Source organism: Eriocheir sinensis, chromosome 37 (assembly GCF_024679095.1).
Source record: "Eriocheir sinensis breed Jianghai 21 chromosome 37, ASM2467909v1, whole genome shotgun sequence".
Classification (NCBI taxonomy): Eukaryota; Metazoa; Arthropoda; class Malacostraca; order Decapoda; family Varunidae; genus Eriocheir; species Eriocheir sinensis.
Genome location: NC_066545.1, coordinates 16,832,826 through 16,851,021, shown reverse-complemented (window position 1 = coordinate 16,851,021; position 18,196 = coordinate 16,832,826). Strand labels below are relative to the sequence as shown.

General features: G+C 44.4%; 1 protein-coding gene across 1 annotated transcript in view; it reads left to right on the top strand.

The window, feature by feature from the left end:
• The window catches only part of LOC127008472 (peripheral plasma membrane protein CASK-like), a 49,466-nt gene that overhangs the window by 9,134 nt on the left and 22,136 nt on the right, over positions 1-18,196 (top strand). Inside the window, exons 2-4 of the mRNA XM_050880617.1 lie at positions 3,915-4,020; positions 11,050-11,127; positions 13,925-14,100. Of these exons, the coding sequence (XP_050736574.1) occupies positions 3,915-4,020; positions 11,050-11,127; positions 13,925-14,100 (360 nt within the window). The remainder of the gene's footprint in view (positions 1-3,914; positions 4,021-11,049; positions 11,128-13,924; positions 14,101-18,196) is intronic.

Below are 18,196 nucleotides of genomic sequence, written 5' to 3'. Positions count from 1 at the left end.
GAGATTACATTATTGTCTTCTAGAAACTTAACAAGTTTGTCTCTAATAATCTTTTCAGTATTTTTCCTGCCACTGATGTCAAACTTATGGGCCTGTAGTTTAATGCATCGCTTTTGTCTCCCTTTTGAAAATTGGTGTTACGTTCGCCATCTTCCAGTCTTCCGGGACCTTATTCAATTGAACAGACTGGTTGAATATGTTAGTGAGTGGCTGAAGTATTTGTTGTTTAAGCTCTTTTAATAACCGCGGGGACAAACCGTCAGGTCCTGTTGACTTGTTCGTGTCGAGTTTATCCAAATACTCTTTCACTTCTTGGTCGCATATTGAGTCAATTTTCAGGGGCGTGATTCCCCTCGGCGGGTCAGGGTTCTCGGGCATGGTTTCGATGTTTTCGACTGTGAATACGGATGCGAAGTTACTGTTGAGGATTCTGGCCATCTGTTTACTGTCCTGAGTTGCAGCTCCAGTCTCGTCTGTCAGGGGACCAATATTGGATTTTAATTTCTTTTTCGATCTGATGTATGTGAAGAATTTTTTTGAGTTTGTCTTGATGTCACGCGCTATTTGTTTTTCGTAGTTGCGTTTACTACTCCGAATAAGGGAAGGAAGGAATCAGAGCGAGGTGAAAGAGGAATTAGGGAGGAGGAGGGGATGAATAAAAGAGAACGGGTTGAGGGAGGGAGAGGAAAACAGAGGGAGAACAGAGGAGAGGGAAGAGAGAAGGTAAGGGAAAGAGAGGCTGAGGAAGGGGAATGGTAAACAACGGAGGGAGGGGTAGAAGAGGGAGGTGAGGAAGGCTCTGGTATAAGGGGCGGTCATGGTGTCCTTTAATCTCATATTCAGGAAGTATTGAAGGCTGAACCGAGGCAGACGTGCGAGAGAAGGGAGGGGAGGGAGGGAGAGGAAGGGATGGGAGGTAGAGGAGGAAGGAGTGGGAGGTGAAGGGAGGAGAAAGGAAAAACAGGGAGGTGAAGGAAGGGGGAGGAGGAAGAGAAGGACGGGAGATGCTTGGGGGTGGGGGAAGAGGAAGGAAAGGACCTGTGGGGAGGAGGAGGAAGGGAAAGAAGGGAGATGAGCAAGGAGGAAGGGAAGGAAAGGAAAGGGAGGAGAGGAAGGGAAGGAAGGCAGCAGGACACTTTGTGGTCCTTTGATCCTTCATTCCTTCCTCGGTCATGGCGCGTTTTTCATTTCTTCCTTCTCTGCAGGAGGAGGAGAGGGAGAAGGGAAAGGAGAAGGAGGAGGAGGTGGAGAATGGAAGGGGAGTGTCAGTATACGTATAATTTAATGGTATATTTGTTTGTAGAAATATTATGTGTGTTCAGAAGAGTCGACATCCGCCTTGGACGGCACGCCTTTCACGGCGGGAGTTAGTGCTGAGGTGCGCGGCAGAAGGCAGGTCAGGCAGGAACAAAGTTACTCGTCACGCCCTCGTCAAGTCCACGGAATACAGTACGCGATGAGGACCATCAGGCAGAAGGGCGCCAGGATGCCGAGTAGCCAGCCGCAGCAGCAGTAGCGGAGGGGCTCTTGGGCCGCCAGCACCGTCCGCGTCAGCATCACCAGACAGGCGTTGGTGAACGTCAGCAGCACCAGCAGCAGCACCTCGGAGGCCGTGCTGGCGGCGGGCGTGGGGAGGGCGCTTAGGCACCAGGCGGCGGTCACCACGAGCGCCGCCGCCGCCACCACCTCCTGCCGCAGCTGCGTCGGCGTCGGGTGCTGGCGGGTGTCCTCCAGCGTGCTTAAGGTCTCGGCATAGATGGCCATCATCAGCAGGAAGGCCAGCAGGCAGCAGCAGGGCAGCAGGCAGTATGGGTGCAGCAGCCTGGACCAGCAACTCGGCTTTGGTTCTTGTTCTTCCTCCCGCGCCGCCTCTTCCTGGGCCTCCTGCAGCTCCATGTCCCCGCGCTGCACCCTCCGCAGGTTCCGGCGCTGTATTTCTTGAGCCAACAACTTCTGCAGCTGGGCTTGGGCCCGCCGCCTGGAGGGGTGCGGGGGGCCGCGGCGGGGGCGCGTCGCTCTCTCTGCCTCCCCGGCTCCTTGGTGTTGCCCCCCGCGTGTGTTGGCCTCATGTCCCTGCGCCTCGTCCCCTGCCGACGTGCAGGGCAGGCAGAGCCACCGTGTAAGCCCCTGCGGCCGTTCCCCCGGGGGGGCTGGGGGCCCAGGGGCCAGCGTTGTCGGGGTGAACGTCGTAGCCGCCCCTCGACGCCCCGCTGGCCCCGTGTGCCCCCGTGGTGGCCGTGGGCTCATGGCCGTCGGTCTGTTAATATGGTAAAAAACATTAAAGCAGATTATCAACACCGGATCCGTCCCGCCCTGTTGAAAGATCTAGGAAGTGTTTGCTGTTGCTTAATATTGTGTGGTATTATTTTTTTTCTCACCATCTTATTCACCTCTGCCGCCACTCTCCTCACCTCACCCCCAGTCCCCCTTCACTGCATCCTCCCCCTACACCCCCTCACCCCCCCCCCTCTTAGCCGAATTAGCCTTCCGGTTCAGTCGCTTCTGCTGAAAAATTATGCAAAAACTTAAAGATTTTCCTGCACTAAGCCTCCACGAGAGAGAGAGAGAGAGAGAGAGAGAGAGAGAGAGAGAGAGAGAGAGAGAGAGAGGTATGCTCTCGCTTTGATGGAGGTGCAGGCTGCGTCATTATGATTACACCTGACAATTACTGCACGTCTAATTAGGCTGAATATTGCCCCCTTTCATCACGTGCACACACACACACACACACACACGTAATTACATCGTCTCATAGTTACAGTGAAGGATATAAGACGCATCATTACCATCATCATCATCATCATCAATTTAGTCTGCTTAATTTATCGACAATCATTTGTATCTTCCCTCCATCTCATTTTTCTTTCTCAGTCTCTTCTTTCCTTTTCTCCATCCGTTCATCCTTGTCTCCTTCCTCCTCTCCCTCTCCCTTTCTATCTCCTCCTTCATCCATTCTCCGCTTAATGTCCTTTTCTAACCCAGACCTAGCAATGCCCTTCTATGACATTCCCTAACACAAAGAGTAATATTTCCTTGCAATAATAAGAATGTCCTTTTCTAACCCAGACCTAGCAATGCCCTTCTATGACATTCCCTAACACAAAGAGTAATGTTTCCTAGCAATAATAAGAATGTCCTTTTCTAACCCAGACCTAGCAATGCCCGTCTATGACATTCCCTAACACAAAGAGTAATGTTTCCTAGCAATAATAAGAATGTCCTTTTCTAACCCAGACCTAGCAATGCCCTTCTATGACATTCCCTAACACAAAGAGTAATATTTCCTAGCAATAATAAAAATGTCCTTTTCTAAACCAGTACTGATAAAGTCGTATAACATCACTGAACAACATAACCGAACATCACATAGAAAACAACGTCCCTATTTAACAGTACCCGACAACACTGAGCAATATAATAACGTCCTTCACTATCACTCAACAACGCTACCGAACAACACATATAAAACAACGTCCCTATTTAACATTACCCGACAACACTGAGTAGTATAACATCGTCCTTCACTAACATTACCTAACGAAACCCAGTAATAGTTCCCCGTAATAACAACAATCTCCTACTAACTACTACCTACTAACATCCCTTTTCCGCTGAACTACACAGTCTTAACCGTGTAACCGCCCTCTGATATTTCCTCGCCTCCCTTCCTTTTTTCCTGCCTTTCTTTGCTCCTCGATCCTTTTATCATGGAACTGAATACGAAATAACCAAACAAAACACGTTGCAACTACTTAAAAATGCATTACCGAACAAAACCCTGTAACATTAATGCCATTCTTTTACCCAGAACTAGCAATGGCCTTCTATAACATTCCCTAACATGAAGAGTAATAGTTCCCCGTAATAACAACAATCTCCATCTATACTAACAGCCGCGTCCTTCTCCCCTCCAGACCTGAAGCGCGAGGCGACCATCTGCCACATGCTGAAACATGAACACATCGTGGAGCTGCTGGAGACCTACTCGTCGGAGGGGATGCTCTACATGGTGTTTGAATAGTGAGTGTGTGTGTGTGTGTGTGTGTGTGTGTGTGTGTCTCCCTTCCGTTCACGAACTGCCCACCCTTTCCCCTTCCTCCCCTTCTTCCTCCTCTTCCTCTTCAAGTTATTTCCAGTCATTTACTCAGCTTAATCCTTCCTCTTGACCCGCACCTCCCCCTCTCATCCCCTCTCCTTCCCCTCTTCCCATCTCTTCCCCTCTTCCCCTCTCTTCCCCTCACCTTCCCCTCCCTCCCCCTCTCTTCCCCTCTCCTCCCCCTCTCTTCCCCTCTCCTTCCTCTCACCTTCCCCTCTCCTTCCCCTCACCTTCCCTCTCTTTCCCCCTTTTCACCTCATTTCTCTGCTCTTTTCCCCCTCTTCCTCCCCTCTCTTCCCCTCTCTCCCCCTCTCCTCCCCTCTTCCCCTCCCCTCCCCCTCTTCTTCTCCTCTCCTTCCCTCTCTTCCTCTCGTTTGAAACACCACAAACTCGCCCTTCTATTAATTTTAATGTCCCCCCTTCGCCTTTCTTAATTAATTCCTCGTTTTCTGTGGATTCTCTTTTTCACATTCCTTTCGCTTTTTTCTTATTTTTTTTTTGTGGTTATTATTTCATTTATCTACTAAATGTGTGTGTGTGGGGGGGGGGGGAGGGGGAGGGTTCCGTGTGTGTGTGTGTGTGTGTGTGTGTGTGTGTGTGTGTGTGTGTGTGTGTGTGTGTGTGTGTGTGTGTGTGTTCACCCTTTGTCCTCTTAGCGACCTCGTGTATCAACCTGATCACCCTATCTTAGAGCAGGAGGAAGAGGAAGAGGAGGAGGAGGAGGAGGAGGAGGAGGAGGAGGATATGATGGAGGAGGAGGAAGAGGGGAAAGTGGAAGGTCATGTTGTTAATATAGGAAGAGGAGGAGGAGGAGGAGGAGGTTATGGAGGGAAGTAGGAAAGGAAGAATTGATGAGGAAGGAGAGAGGGAGAGTATCATAAGGAGAAGAAGAAGAAGAAGAAATAGGAAAAGTAGAAGGGCAAAAACAAGAACAAGAAGAAAAAGAAGGACAAAAACTAGAGATTATCACAGGAATACCAGAAGCAAAACAAAGAGAAAAAAACAACCCCCCCAAAAACGCCAAAATTTTAAAACATGGGGGAAAAAACAAGCAAAGAAAAAAAGAAAGCGAAAGGCAAAAACAATAGACCATCTCACTCATATCAAAAGAAAAAAGAAAAAAAAGAAACACCAATAAAATATAAAAAAAGGAATAAGACAAGGAATAGAAAAGGAATGATAAAAGGGAAAAAAATGAATAAAGATTTAAAAAGAAAAGGAAATAAAGAAAATCAGAATAAAAAACAAATAAATAAGGAATAATAAGGATAAAAAAGGAATAAAGAAAATAATTAAGTAGAGGAATAGATAAAGAAACGAAGGAAATAGGAAATAAACGCAATAAAAAAACGAAAGAAAATAATAATAATAATAATAATAATAATAATAATAATAATAATAATAATAATAATAATAATAATAAAAACACTTCTACCTCCTTCAACCTCCTTGCACTTTACTTCACTTCCCTGTCTTAAGCCCCTCATGTTTTGGGTTCACCCCCCTCCCCTTCCCCCCCCTTCCCTCCCCCTTCAAGTCGCCTCATAACAACTGAGTAAAGGTAAGGGCAGGTAATGGAAGGAGGAGGAGGAGGAGGGAAGGCTAATGGAAGAGATAGGAGAGGGATATGATAAGAGAGAAGAGAGGAAGAGAGGAGGAGAGGAGGAGAGGGGAGCGGTAAAGGAAAGGAAGGGAAGGATAAGATAATGGACGAAGGGAGGGAGGGAGGGAGGGATGGAGGGAGGTAAGGTTAATAGGAGAGGAAGGAGAGGAGATGATAAGAGAGGAGGGGGAAAGGAAAGGTGAGGAAAAGAAAGGAAAGGAAAGGAAAGGAAAGGAAAGGAAAGGAAAGGTGAGGAAAAGAAAGGAAAGGAAAGGAAAAGAAAGGAAAGGAAAGGAAAGGAAAAGAAAGGAAAGGAAAGGAAGGAGAGGAGAGGAAGGAAGAGTAGGAAATAAAAGAGAAAAGAGGAGAAAAGAGGAAAGGATAAGAAAAGTCAGAAAGGAAAGAAAGTATAATAGTGCAGAGACAGCGAGAGAGAGAGAGAGAGAGAGAGAGAGAGAGAGAGAGAGCGCCTACCTGTCCTTTACCTGTTTCCCTCCCTAAAAGCTTCCTCCCTTTCCTCCTGTTTACCTCCTCCCTCTTACCTCTCATTCCCTCCTTACCACTATGTCTCTCTCTCTCTCTCTCTCTCTCTCTCTCTCTCTCTCTCTCTTAAATTTTTACTTGCTTATATTTATTTTTCTTTCTAGGAGGGAGAATAGTTTGAGGAGGAGGAGGAGGAGGAGGAGGAGGAGGAGGAGGCAAGACTGATTCATTTTATGGCCTTAAGTTTCGCCTTCATGTACAAAAGTTTTCTAATATATCATGAAAGGAAAGTTTAGTAATAATAATAATAGTAATAATAATAATAATAATAATAATAATAATAATAATAATAATAATAATAATAATAATAAAAGGTAGATTCCATGCATTTCAAGGTGCGTGTGTGTGTGTGTGTGTGTGTGTGTGTGTGTGTGTGTGTGTGTGTGTGTGTGTGTGTTTTAAATATTCAATGCCACACGTGTATGAATGAATAATAGTGTGTGTGTGTGTGTGTGTGTGTGTGTGTGTGTGTGTGTGTGTGTGTGTGTTTTATTCCTCCAATCTTTCTCCTTCCTTTTCTCTTTTCGATTCTGACATATTTTTTTTTATTTTCTTCTACTTCCCTTTCCTTCATTTTCTCCTTTTTTTCTTTTCCTCATTCCTTTCTCTCCTTTTCTTGCTCTTTTTTTCATCTTCTTTTCTTATATTCTGATTCCTTTTTACTTTTCCTTCTTTTCCTTCATTTCCTTCATTTCCTTCTTTCTCTTAATCCTCCTCACTTGCCCTCCAGTCATAAGCTTTCCTCCTCCTCCTCCTCTCTCTCCTCCTCCTCTTTCTCCTCCTCCTCCTCCTCCTTCTCCTCCTCCTCCTCCTCCTCCTCCTCCTCCTCCTCCTCCTCCTCTTCTTTCCTCTTTCCTCTATTTCCTTCCTCTCACTTACCTTCCTTCCTCTCCCCTCAAAGCCTTCCTTTCAAAACATACTTTCACTCATCTCTTCCTTCATCCTCTTCTTCTTCTTCTTCTTCTTCTTCTTCTTCTTCTTCTTCTTCTTCTTCTTCTTCTTCTTCTTCTTCTTTTGTTCCTACCTCACTATTTATCTTCTTTATCTTCTTTTCTCATCGCTTCTTCTTCCTCTCCCTCTTCGCAATTTCCTTTCTCTCTCCTCCTCCTTCTTCTTCCTCTCTTCTCCTTTTCCTTCCCCTTCCCCTCTTTCTTACGCTCATGTTCCTACTTAACTATTTATCTTCTATATTTTCTCTCCTCTTCTCCTTTTTTTTCTCTTCGCAACTCCTTTCCCTCTCTTCTCCTCCTCTTCTCCTATTCACTCTCTTCTGCTCCTCCTCTCTCTCTCGTCCTCTTCCTCTTTCTCCCTTCCTCCCTCTTTCGTTCCCCCTCCCAGTCACTTCCCTCACTTCCTCTCGTATATCCTCCTCCTCCTCTTCCTCCTCCTCCTCCTCCTCATCATCATCATCAGGACGCCTCGCTAAGAACTTAATACTCTTAAGTCATCGTGTTTTGGCTGCGAGAGAGAGAGAGAGAGAGAGAGAGAGAGAGAGAGAGAGAGAGAGAGAGTTTATCATTTGCTCCATTAATCTCTTGCTGTCTGTTAATCATTGTCTGTATTACTTAGGAGGAGGAGGAGGAGGAGGAGGAAAAGAAGGAGGAAGAGGAGAAAGGGAAAATAAGAAAAGGAAAGGAAAAGGAAAAAAAACATGATGAAAAAAGGAAGAACAGAGGAGAGGATAAAAATTGACATAGAGAAAAATAGAAAACAGGAGAGGAAGTAAATAATGGGAGACGAAGTTAATTAAAAAAGGGGAAAAGATAAAAAATAGGAAGGAAAAAATGGATTTGAGGAAAAATAAAAAAAATCGAGGGTGAGGAGATATAGACATAGAGAAAAATAGAAAACAGGAGAGGAAGTAAATAATGGCAGACGAAGTTAATTAAAAAAAATGCGAAAAGAGAGAAAAGGAAAGGAAAAAACTGGATATGAGGAAGAATAAAAAAGGAAAGAAAAAACTCGAGGGCGAGGAAAAAAAAGACAAAAAAAATAGTGAAATAAAATGTGAAGGAAAGTGAATAAAGGCATACAGAAAGGAATAGCATAGGAATGAATGAATAAAGGAAGAATAAAGAAAAGAAAGCAAGGAAGAATAAAAAGGATGAAATAAAGTATAAATAACGGAACGAAGGAAAGAAGAAGAAAAAAAAATCAACGAAATAAAATAAATAAATAAATAAAACTTCTTCCTCTCTTCTTCTCTTCTTTACTCTCTCTCTCTCTCTCTCTCTCTCTCTCTCTCTCTCTCTCTCTCTCTCTCTCTCTCTCTCTCTCTCTCTCTCTCTCAGCGGTGATCTTCCTACCTTACCATTTCTCCTCCTCCTCCTCCTCCTCCTTTTCCTTCCCCCCTTATATTCTATCCCCTTCCTCTCCTCTCCCTCACTTCCTCTCTCTAATGATGGATAAAAAAGGAATAAAAAGAATGAAGAAAAAAAGAGAGCAAACAAGCAGGCAGCACCACGCAAAGAAACACAAACAAACAAACAAACAAAAAACAACAACCGCAAGAAAACATCAACAAAAAACAAAACAAAAAAAACAACAACAACCTCGCGAGATGATGTATATCCTCTCCAATTATGACGCACAATTATGTCAATAAAGAACGGGAAGTGAATCATGGCGCGCCGCCTTATCGCGCGTGTGTGTGTGTGTGTGTGTGTGTGTGTGTGTGTGTTCTGTTCTTTCCCAGTGTACGTAGTGTCGTTAGTACTAATCACGCGCACACACACACACACACACACACACACACACACACACACACACACACACACACACACACACACACACACTTACTAATCTTGTCTCTCCATTCTCCCAATTTGTTCTGTGTGTAATTCTTTCTCTCCTCCTCCTCCTCCTCCTCCTCCTCCTCCTCCTCCTCCTCCTCCTCCTCTTTCTCCTGTTCCTCATGTGGTTGCAATTTATATTCCCTCTGCTTCCACTCTCTCTCATCATCATCATATTCTCCTCCTCCTCCTCCTCCATTTAATTTCGTGAGGTTTGTTCCGTCAAGTTCCATTTCCTCGCGCACTGAGAGAGAGTGGCGTTGGACAAGGAAGAGGAGGAGGAGGAGGAGGAGGTAGAGAGAGGGAGGCAGGGTGAGATAGGAAGAAGTAGGGAGAGGCAGAGAGGTAGAGGGAGATAGGGAGGGAGAAGTGGGAGGTAGGGAGAGGTAGAGGAAGGTAGGGAGAGGCAGGGAGAGGAAGAGAAAGGAAGGGAGTGGTAGAGAGAGAGGAAGGAAGAGGAAAAGGGAGGGAGAGGAAGAGAGAGACAGAGAGATAAAGTGAGAGAGAGAGAGAGAGAGAGAGAGAGAGAGAGAGAGAGAGAGAGAGAGAGAGAGAGAGAGAGAGAGAGAGAGAAGTTTGGAATTAGCAGCAGTGGAGAGAAGGGAACTGGAGTGGAAGACAGGGAGGAAATTAATATAAGAGAAAGAAGGGAGAGAGGGAGGTAAAGAGGATAGCATGAGAAGAGGATGGAAGCTGAGACGGAAGGATTAGAAAGGTAGAAGAGAAACGGGAGAGAAAAAAAGGAGGAAATGAAAAGGAAAAGGAATGGCAGAGAGGAAAGAGGCCGAAGAGTAAGGAGGCAGGGAAAACTGGAAGAGAACGGAGGAAACAGAGAAATGGGAGGAAAGTCAGGTATAGGGGAGACAAGAGAGAAAGGCAGGCAGGAAGAGGCGTTTTGGGAGGGAGAGAAAATGAGGGAAAAAGAGACGGAGGAGAGAAAAACAAATAAAGAAGAGAGACAGTAGAGTAATTAGTAGAGTAGAGAAATTAGGCAGTCATGGAGGAGAGGGAGAAGGAGGAGGCAGTGAGGAAGGGCAGGGGGGGAAGGAAAGTGTGTGGGGGGGGGTAATTCTCCTTCGCATTCAGTATTAAGGAGGCAAGTCTGGCCCCAATGAGTCTGGCAGTTTATAGGTTTTTAATTCTCATGTGAGGCTGTGACTGAAAGGAGGAGGAGGAGGAGGAGGAGGAGGAGGTTGGAAGAGTGTTTGTGCTTGTGGGAATGCTTGTTGAGTGGAAGGATTTTGGTGTGTGTGTGTGTGTGTCTCTCTCTCTCTCTCTCTCTCTCTCTCTCTCTCTCTCTCTCTCTCTCTCTCTCTCTCTCTCTCTCTCTCTCTCTCTCTCTCCTTCCTCCTCCTCCTCCTTCTTTCTCCGTCTCCTTCCTTCCCTCACACACGTCTCATTTTTCTCTCCCTTTCTCGTTTCCCTCCATGCAATTTCTCTTCTTTCTTTCCTCTCCTCCTTTTTTCGCTTCTCCTCCCTCTCCCTCTCCTCTTCTATCTGTCCTTCCTTCTTTTAATTTATTTTTTCGTCTGAGTTTTTCGCTTTTATTCTCTTTCTTTCTTTCTTTTATTCTTTATTCCTCTTTCTCTCCTTCTCACCCATCTCTTAAATCTTCCCCTGTCATTCCGGTTTCCCATATATTCTCTCTCTCTCTCTCTCTCTCTCTCTCTCTCTCTCTCTCTCTCTCTCTCTCTCTCACCGCATTTATTTTTCTCTTTCCATTTCATATCTTTTTCTATGTCTCATTTTCTCCAATCTCTCTTTACTAACATACTTTTCCTTAACTAATATAATTTTCCTTTACTAATATACTTTTCCCTTTACTAACATACTTTTCCTTAACTAATATTCTTTTCCTTTACTAATATACTTTTCTCTTTACTCATATAATTTTCCTTTTTCTTTACTGATATACTTTTCCCTTTAGTAATATAATTTTTCCTTCACTAATATACCTTTCCCTTTACTAACATACCTTTCCCTTTACTAATATACTCCTTTCTCTTTCTCCTCAGCATGGACGGGGCAGACCTGTGCTTCGAGATCGTCAAGCGCGCCATGTCGGGCTTTGTGTATAGCGAGGCTGTGGCCAGGTAAGGACTGTAAGGGCGTACTAATTAACAGGTGAAGAGAGAGAGAGAGAGAAGTGGTCGGTGTGTTATGTATTGTGTCGGAAAGGGACTGGAGGGGGTGGAGGAAGAGTAGGAAGGGGGAGTGGAAGAGTTGGGGATTGGAGTGGAAGGGGAGAAGGGAGGTGGTGTTATGTGTAGAGGGGAGGAAAGGAGGTTAGTATGAAGAACTGGGAGAGAGAGAGAGAGAGAGAGAGAGAGAGAGAGAGAGAGAGAGAGAGAGAGAGAGAGAGAGAGAGAGAAAAGGAGTGTGACAGCGTGACAGAGAGAAAAAAAAGTAGAGGAACACGAAAAAGAAATAAAAGAGTGAGACAAAGAAAAACAACAGGACTAGTAGCGATGAGACAAAGAAAAACAACAGGACTAGTAGCGATGAGAGACAAAGAAAAACAACAGGACTAGTAGCGATGAGAGACAAAGAAAAACAACAGAACTAGTAGCGATGAATAAAGAGTTACAAGTTCGTTAAATAGAAAAAAGAAGCAGAAAGGAAAGGGACGAGGGAGGATTAGGTCGACAAGGGCAGAACTATTGACTTGGGACACTGGCAGGGAGAGCAACGACAAGGCAGGGAGGAAGGGAGAGAAAAGGAGGCTAGGGAGAGAAAGGGAGGAGTAGGGAGAAGAGGATGGATGGCTTGCTACACTGGCAGAGAAGGAAACGACAGGGCAGGGTGAAGGGAAAGAAGGGGAAGGGGTATGGAGGAAGGGAGAGCAGGGGGAGAAGGGAAAAGAAGGGGGTAGGGAGAGAAGGAGGGTTTACTTGTTACACTGCCAGGGAGGGACTAGGAAGGGAGAGGAAAGGAGGGAGAGAAAGGGATTGGTAGGGAGAGAGGAGAGATTTGACTTGTTACATTGGCAGGGAGGGACTAGGGAGAAGGGAGAGAAGGGAAAAGAAGAGTTAGGGAGAGAAGGAGGGTATACTTGTTACAATGGCAGGGAGGAAAAGGATAAGGCAGAGTAAGGAGAGAAAGGGGGGCGGGTAGGCAGGAAGAGGAAGGGAGTAGGGAGGAATGGGAGGGAGAGGGGGAGGGGGTGTCGTAAAGGTGAAAGCTGTTAATTAAGTGAAGCGGCAGGTGTGGATTTATTGGTGACGGTGTGTAATTACGGGAAGGTGAGAAGAGAGAGAGAGAGAGAGAGAGAGAGAGAGAGAGAGAGAGAGAGAGAGAGAGAGAGAGAGAGAGAGAGAGAAACAGGTCAGAAAAAGACGTGAGGTGACAGAGAGGTTAAAGAGAGAAAAACGGTAACAGGGAATATAAGGTAACCCGTATGTTGCACCTGTCCTGTGTGTCTGTCCGGGAGGTCAAATCAGGACACCTCTGACCCGAAATTGACCTCTCTTTTAGCCACTCTTTACTTTTTTTTATCTCTTCAGGAGCAGCGATTAGCGTGTTTTTTCTCTACACTTTTTTCTGATGTCCTTGAGTTGCTTCATGTCCTGTAAAATGAAAAAAGTAAACAATAGGTTGTCCCGCTCTACAGACTCCCGGGCCACTGTTACCAAGACGAGGGTCCTTAATAGCATATGCTCTCAACTTTACTTTTTACGATTGAGGGGAAGGGGGAGGTGAGGGGAAAATGGGGAGGGGGGCAGAGTCAGAACGAGAGTTTGACGATGATGGGAAAGGAGATGGAGGGGAAGAAGCGAGGAGAGGAGTGTGTGAAGTGCAATCATCTCCTCCGACTCCGTTCTGACCACCTCTTCTTTCCCTTCGTCAGCGACTACATGACCCTGATCTTGTAGAAGGCGCAGAAGTGTTGTAGAAGGAGAATAACGAAGGGAAACTACTTATCATTGGTCCTTCTCCCTTCCTTATACGTCTTAACTATACCAAACCTTCGACAACCTCTTCTCTCCCTCTCCGTCAGTCACTACATACCCCTGATCTTGTAGATGGCGCAGAAGTGTTGTAGAAGGAGAATAACGAAGGGAAACTACTTATCATTGGTCCTTCTTCCTTCCTTTTACTTCCTAACTATACCTCACTTCGTATCCTCTCTCTTTTCTCCCTCTCCGTCAGTCACTACATGCGTCAGATCTTGGAGAAGGCGCTGAAGTTATATAGCAGGAGAGTAACGAGGGAAACTACATATCATTCGTCCTTCTTCCTCCCTTATACGTCTTAACTAACCAGCCTTTCTCATCCTGTTTCTTCTCTCTCTCCGTCAGTCACTACATGCCCCAGATTTTGTAGTAGGCGCAGAAGTTATATACCATGAGAGTAACGAAGGGAAACTATATATCATTGGTCCTTCTCCCTTCCTTATACGTCCTTAGCAAAGCCAATCTCTGACCCACCCTCTCTTCTCTCTTTCCCTTCCTCAGTCACTATACATGCATTGGACTCTGTAGGCGAGACTGCTGTATGAGAAAGTCTGTCTAGATAGTCTCTCACGTCTCTTGTCTTCTTTTGTCTCCTCTTCCTCTCTCTAGCATCCTAATCAAATAACCTTTCTAATCCTGTTTCCTTTCCCTTCGTCAGTCACTACATCCGTTAAACTCTTCATAAAGCGCTAAATTAAACAAAGACAAAGTAACAGTATCATGTCTTCTCCTTCCCTTTAACCTCCTCAAACACCCTAAGCAAATAACCGATCTCATCCGATGTCTTTTTCTCTCCTCCCATCAGTCACTGCATCCATTAAGCTCTGTAGAAAGCACTTAAGTAAAGACAAAGTAACAGTCTATCATGTCTTCTTCTCCTTCCCTGTAACCTCCCAACTAAACTCCACTTCTAACCACACTTCTCTCCCTCCTCCAGTCACTACATGCGGCAGATCCTGGAGGCGCTGCTCTACTGCCACGAGAACGATATCATCCACCGCGACATCAAGCCCCACTGCGTGCTGCTGGCCTGCAAGGAGAACAGCGCCCCCGTCAAGCTGGGAGGCTTCGGCGTGGCTATCCAGCTGCAGGACGGCGAGCTGGTCAATGGAGGTGAGGAGGCGGGGGGCGAGGAGGAGAGAGAGGGAGAGGAATGAGTGGAAGGGTTGAGTAAACGTGTGTGAGGAGAGAGAGAGAAGGAGAGAGAGAAGATATGAGTGAGAGGATGAGGATGCGATGACTGAGAGATGGGAGATGAAATGAGAGAAGAGAGAAAGGATGTGAGGATGGAAGTAGAGAGAGAGAGAGATGTGAGGATGAGAGAATGTGAGAGGAATGATAGATGTGAAAAGGGAGAGGATGAATGGAGAGAGAGAATAGAAGGAGAGAGAGAATGGAAGGAGTAAAATGATGCAAGGGGAGAGAGAGAGAGAATGGGATAAATTAGAGGAGGGTAGGGAGAGAGAGGGAGATGAAGGAGAAGGAGGGAGATAATGCGAGGAGAAAGAGATACAAGGATGTGAGAGATGGATGCTGCAGGAGAGAAGAGGATGATGGGAAATAAGAGATGAGATGAAAGAGAGCAAGAGAGAGAGAGAGATGCGATAAAAGACAGGAAGAGAGAGATTCGAGAGAGGATGGGAGAGAGATAAAGGGAAGACAAGGATGGAAGGGATGAGTGGGTAGAGGGGATGGATGAGTCTGTGGATGAGGGGAAGGACTGTGTGTGTGTGTGTGTGTGTGTGTGTGTGTGTGTGTTTCTTATCTTACTTTTTTATTGTTGTTTTTGTTTTTGTTGTCTATTTCGATTCCTTTGTCTTCCTTTTCTTTGATGTCCATTGAAGCGTTTGGTCGATTTTCTTTTGCCTCCTTGATTCTCCTTTTGACATAAAGGAAGACAACGTTGAATAGATAGATAGATAGATAGATAGAGAGATAGATAGAGGAGGAAGAAAGAAATAAGATGAAAAAGCAAGAAGGAAGAAGAAGAAAGACAGAAAATGAAAGAGAAGAGGAGAAAAATATGAGGAGCAGGAAGAAGAAGAAGAAGAAGAAGAAGAAGAAGAAGAAGAAGAAGAAAATGGAAAGAAAAAAGAAAAAAAGAAAAAATAAGGAGGAAAGATAGATAGATAGATAGATAGATAGATATAGAGAGAGAGAGAGAGAGAGAGAGAGAGAGAGAGAGAGAGAGAGAGAGAGAGAGAGAGAGAGAGAGAGAGAGAGTACCTACCTACCTACACACACACACACACACACACACACACACACACACACACACACACACACACACACACTCTATTGACGCATTGGCAGCTGTCACGTTCCCTCTCTCTCTTCTATTTTTTATTGTTATTTTTCCGTTCAATAATTTTTTTCCTCGTTCACTTTTGTTCGTGACGGAAATAGCCTCAAACGTGGGTGGTAGAGGAGGAGGAGGAGGAGGAGGAGGAGGAGGAGGAGGAAGAAATGACAAGATTATAGGAGAAAAGGTAGGGAGAAAGATGGGAAGAGAGAGAGACAGGAGGAGGTGGAGAGAGAGAGGTGGGAGAGACAAGAGGAGAGGTGGAGGAAAGAGATGGAGAGATAGAGAGAAGAGAAAGTGGAAGGACAGACGCTAGAAAGAGGTGAATCGTTAAGTGGAAGAAGAGGAGGAGGAGGAGGAGGAGGAGGAGGAGGAGGAGGAGTGTGAAGCCCTTTGAAGCTCAGGAGGGCAAGGAGTGGTGTCTTCAGGGCTTCGTTTGAGAGGCTTTTCGGAGCTTCGTGGGGAAAGATAACGAAGAGGTGAGCTCTGTTGATCCTCCTCCTCCTCCTCCTCCTCCTCCTCCTCCTCCTCCTCCTCCTCCCTGTCCACTTCACTGCACTAACTACTGCTTTTTCTCTTTCTCCTTTTGACCTTTGTCCTCTTCTTTTTCCTTTTCTTTCCTTGATTTCTTCTTTCTTATCTATTTTCTATGTTTTCCTTTCCTCCCTTCCTTTCTCTTCCCTCCTTCCCTCCCTTCCTATGCATGTCTTTCTTCTCCTTCATCCCTTTTTCTCTTCTTTCCTTCCTTTCTCCTCTCCGATTCATATCCTTCTTCCTCTCTTTTATCCCTCCTTCTCTCCCTTTCTTTCTCCTCTTCTATGCATATTCTTCCTTTCCTTCGCTCCCTCCTTCCTTCCCTTCCATTCTCCTATATATATCCTACTCCTCCTCCTTCATCCCTCCCCCTCATTCCTTCCTTCCTCCTCTACTAACATAGCCTTCCTCTCCTTCCCTCTTCCCTTCATCCTTCCCTCCTACACATATCCTTTCCTCCTCTGTCTCCTCTTCCATCATTATAACCCGTGAGAGCTGAAGGGAATCGGAACCTCCAATGTAGATAGTGTTTTTTTTGCCTCCATTTTCCACGTAAACTCACAAAAGCGGCTGAATTCGATACGGCCAGAGCGTTTCGGAATCCACTCTCGGGTATTCGTTCATTTGTTCGTAGTATCCACAACGCACACAACGAATATATATCCGGAGTAATGTTAATATCCATCTAGAGTAATATCGGTGTGTATTTATAACTCGGTATGAAAAGCCTTATTTGTTTTTGCTATGTTTATTTGCTGATTTTTTAAATATTTTTTATGGATAGATTTTGCCTTCAGGGTCTTGTTTCCGTCATCATTATCATCTTCATCATTGTTTTTCATGTTTTGTTAGATTGTTAAATTCTACTGCTTTGGTTTTAAGTTCTCTTTTTTTTTGTCGGAAATTATCCTCATCTTGTCTTCAATTTTACTTTTGCCATATAATTCTCCAGTTTTCCTTTTTTTCAAATTGATTTTTTTTTCATTTTCCGTCATTTCAATTTCCATTTTAACCTTCCAGTTTATTTATTTCGTCTTAATTTCTCTTTGTAAATTCTTTTCGCTTTTAAATTCTGAAGCTGTATTAAAATTCTCCCACTTCTGGCTTAGAATATGATGTCTTTTTCATTTATTTTCATTTCCCAGTTCGTACTATCTTTCCAATTTACATTTTTTCGCCTTAAATTCTCTCTCTGCTCCTTTTTCTGCTTTTTAAATTCTGATGCTGTCTTAAAATTCTCTTAACTTCCGTCGTAACAATTTATTTCCTTTCAGTTCTTTACACTTCTCGTCTCATATTACCTTTCCAGTTTACATTTTTTCATCCTAAATTCTCTCCTTCTCCTCCTTTTCCCCTTTTTAAATTCTACTTCCGTCGTAAAATTCTGTAACTTCCGTCGTAACAATTTATTTCCTTTTACTTCTTTACACTTCTCGTCTCATACTACTTTTCCAATTTACATTTTTTCATCTTAAATTGTCTCTACTCCTTTTTCTGCTTTTTAAATTCCACTTCCGTCGTAAAATTCTGTAACTTCCGTCGTAACAATTTATTTCCTTTTACTTCTTTACACTTCTCGTCTGATACTACCTTTCCAATTTACATTTTTTCATCTTAAATTGTCTCTACTCCTTTTTCTGCTTTTTAAATTCCACTTCCGTCGTAAAATTCTGTAACTTCCGTCGTAACAATTTATTTTCTTTCACCTCCTCGTCATTTCACAGTTCATTAAACTTTCCAAAATTATCCGTCTTTCACCTAATCAGTTCCTTGCTAATTAGTCACTGCTTGTTCCGTCCGTTCCGATAACTTCCTTGCGCTCTTACTACGACAAAAATAAAATCGAAGGGGAAAGAAAGTTATGAAAAGAGAATCCAAGAACTCGTAGGCTCGTCTCTCCTTTCCTTTCCCTTTCTTCTTTTCCTTCTTTTTCTCCCATTTTTCTGTTTCGTTTTATAAGTCCTTCGCTCCTATACTATTTCTCATTTCTTCTTCTTTTTCTTGTTGTTCTTCTTGTTCTTCTTGTTCTTGTTCTTGTTCTTCTTCTTCTTCTCCAACATCATCCTCTTTACTCCATATTCTTTCTCTTCTTCTTCTTCTTCTTCCGTCTTTCTCTTCCTCACTTCAAATCCTTCTTTTTCCAATCTCTTCTATCTTCCTCGTCTTCTTAAACCTCTTTTTAAAAGCATATTCTTCCTCCTCCTCCTCCGTCTTCTTTTGCTCTTTCCTTCGTTTTCCCTTTTATTTACTCTTGTCAAACTCACTTGCCATTCTTTTCCTCGCCCTCTGCTCGTCATCTCTCCTACTCCTCCTCCTCCTCCTTCTCCTCCTTCTGTTTGTGTTGCCTTGATTTCTGTGGGAGGGAGGGAGGAA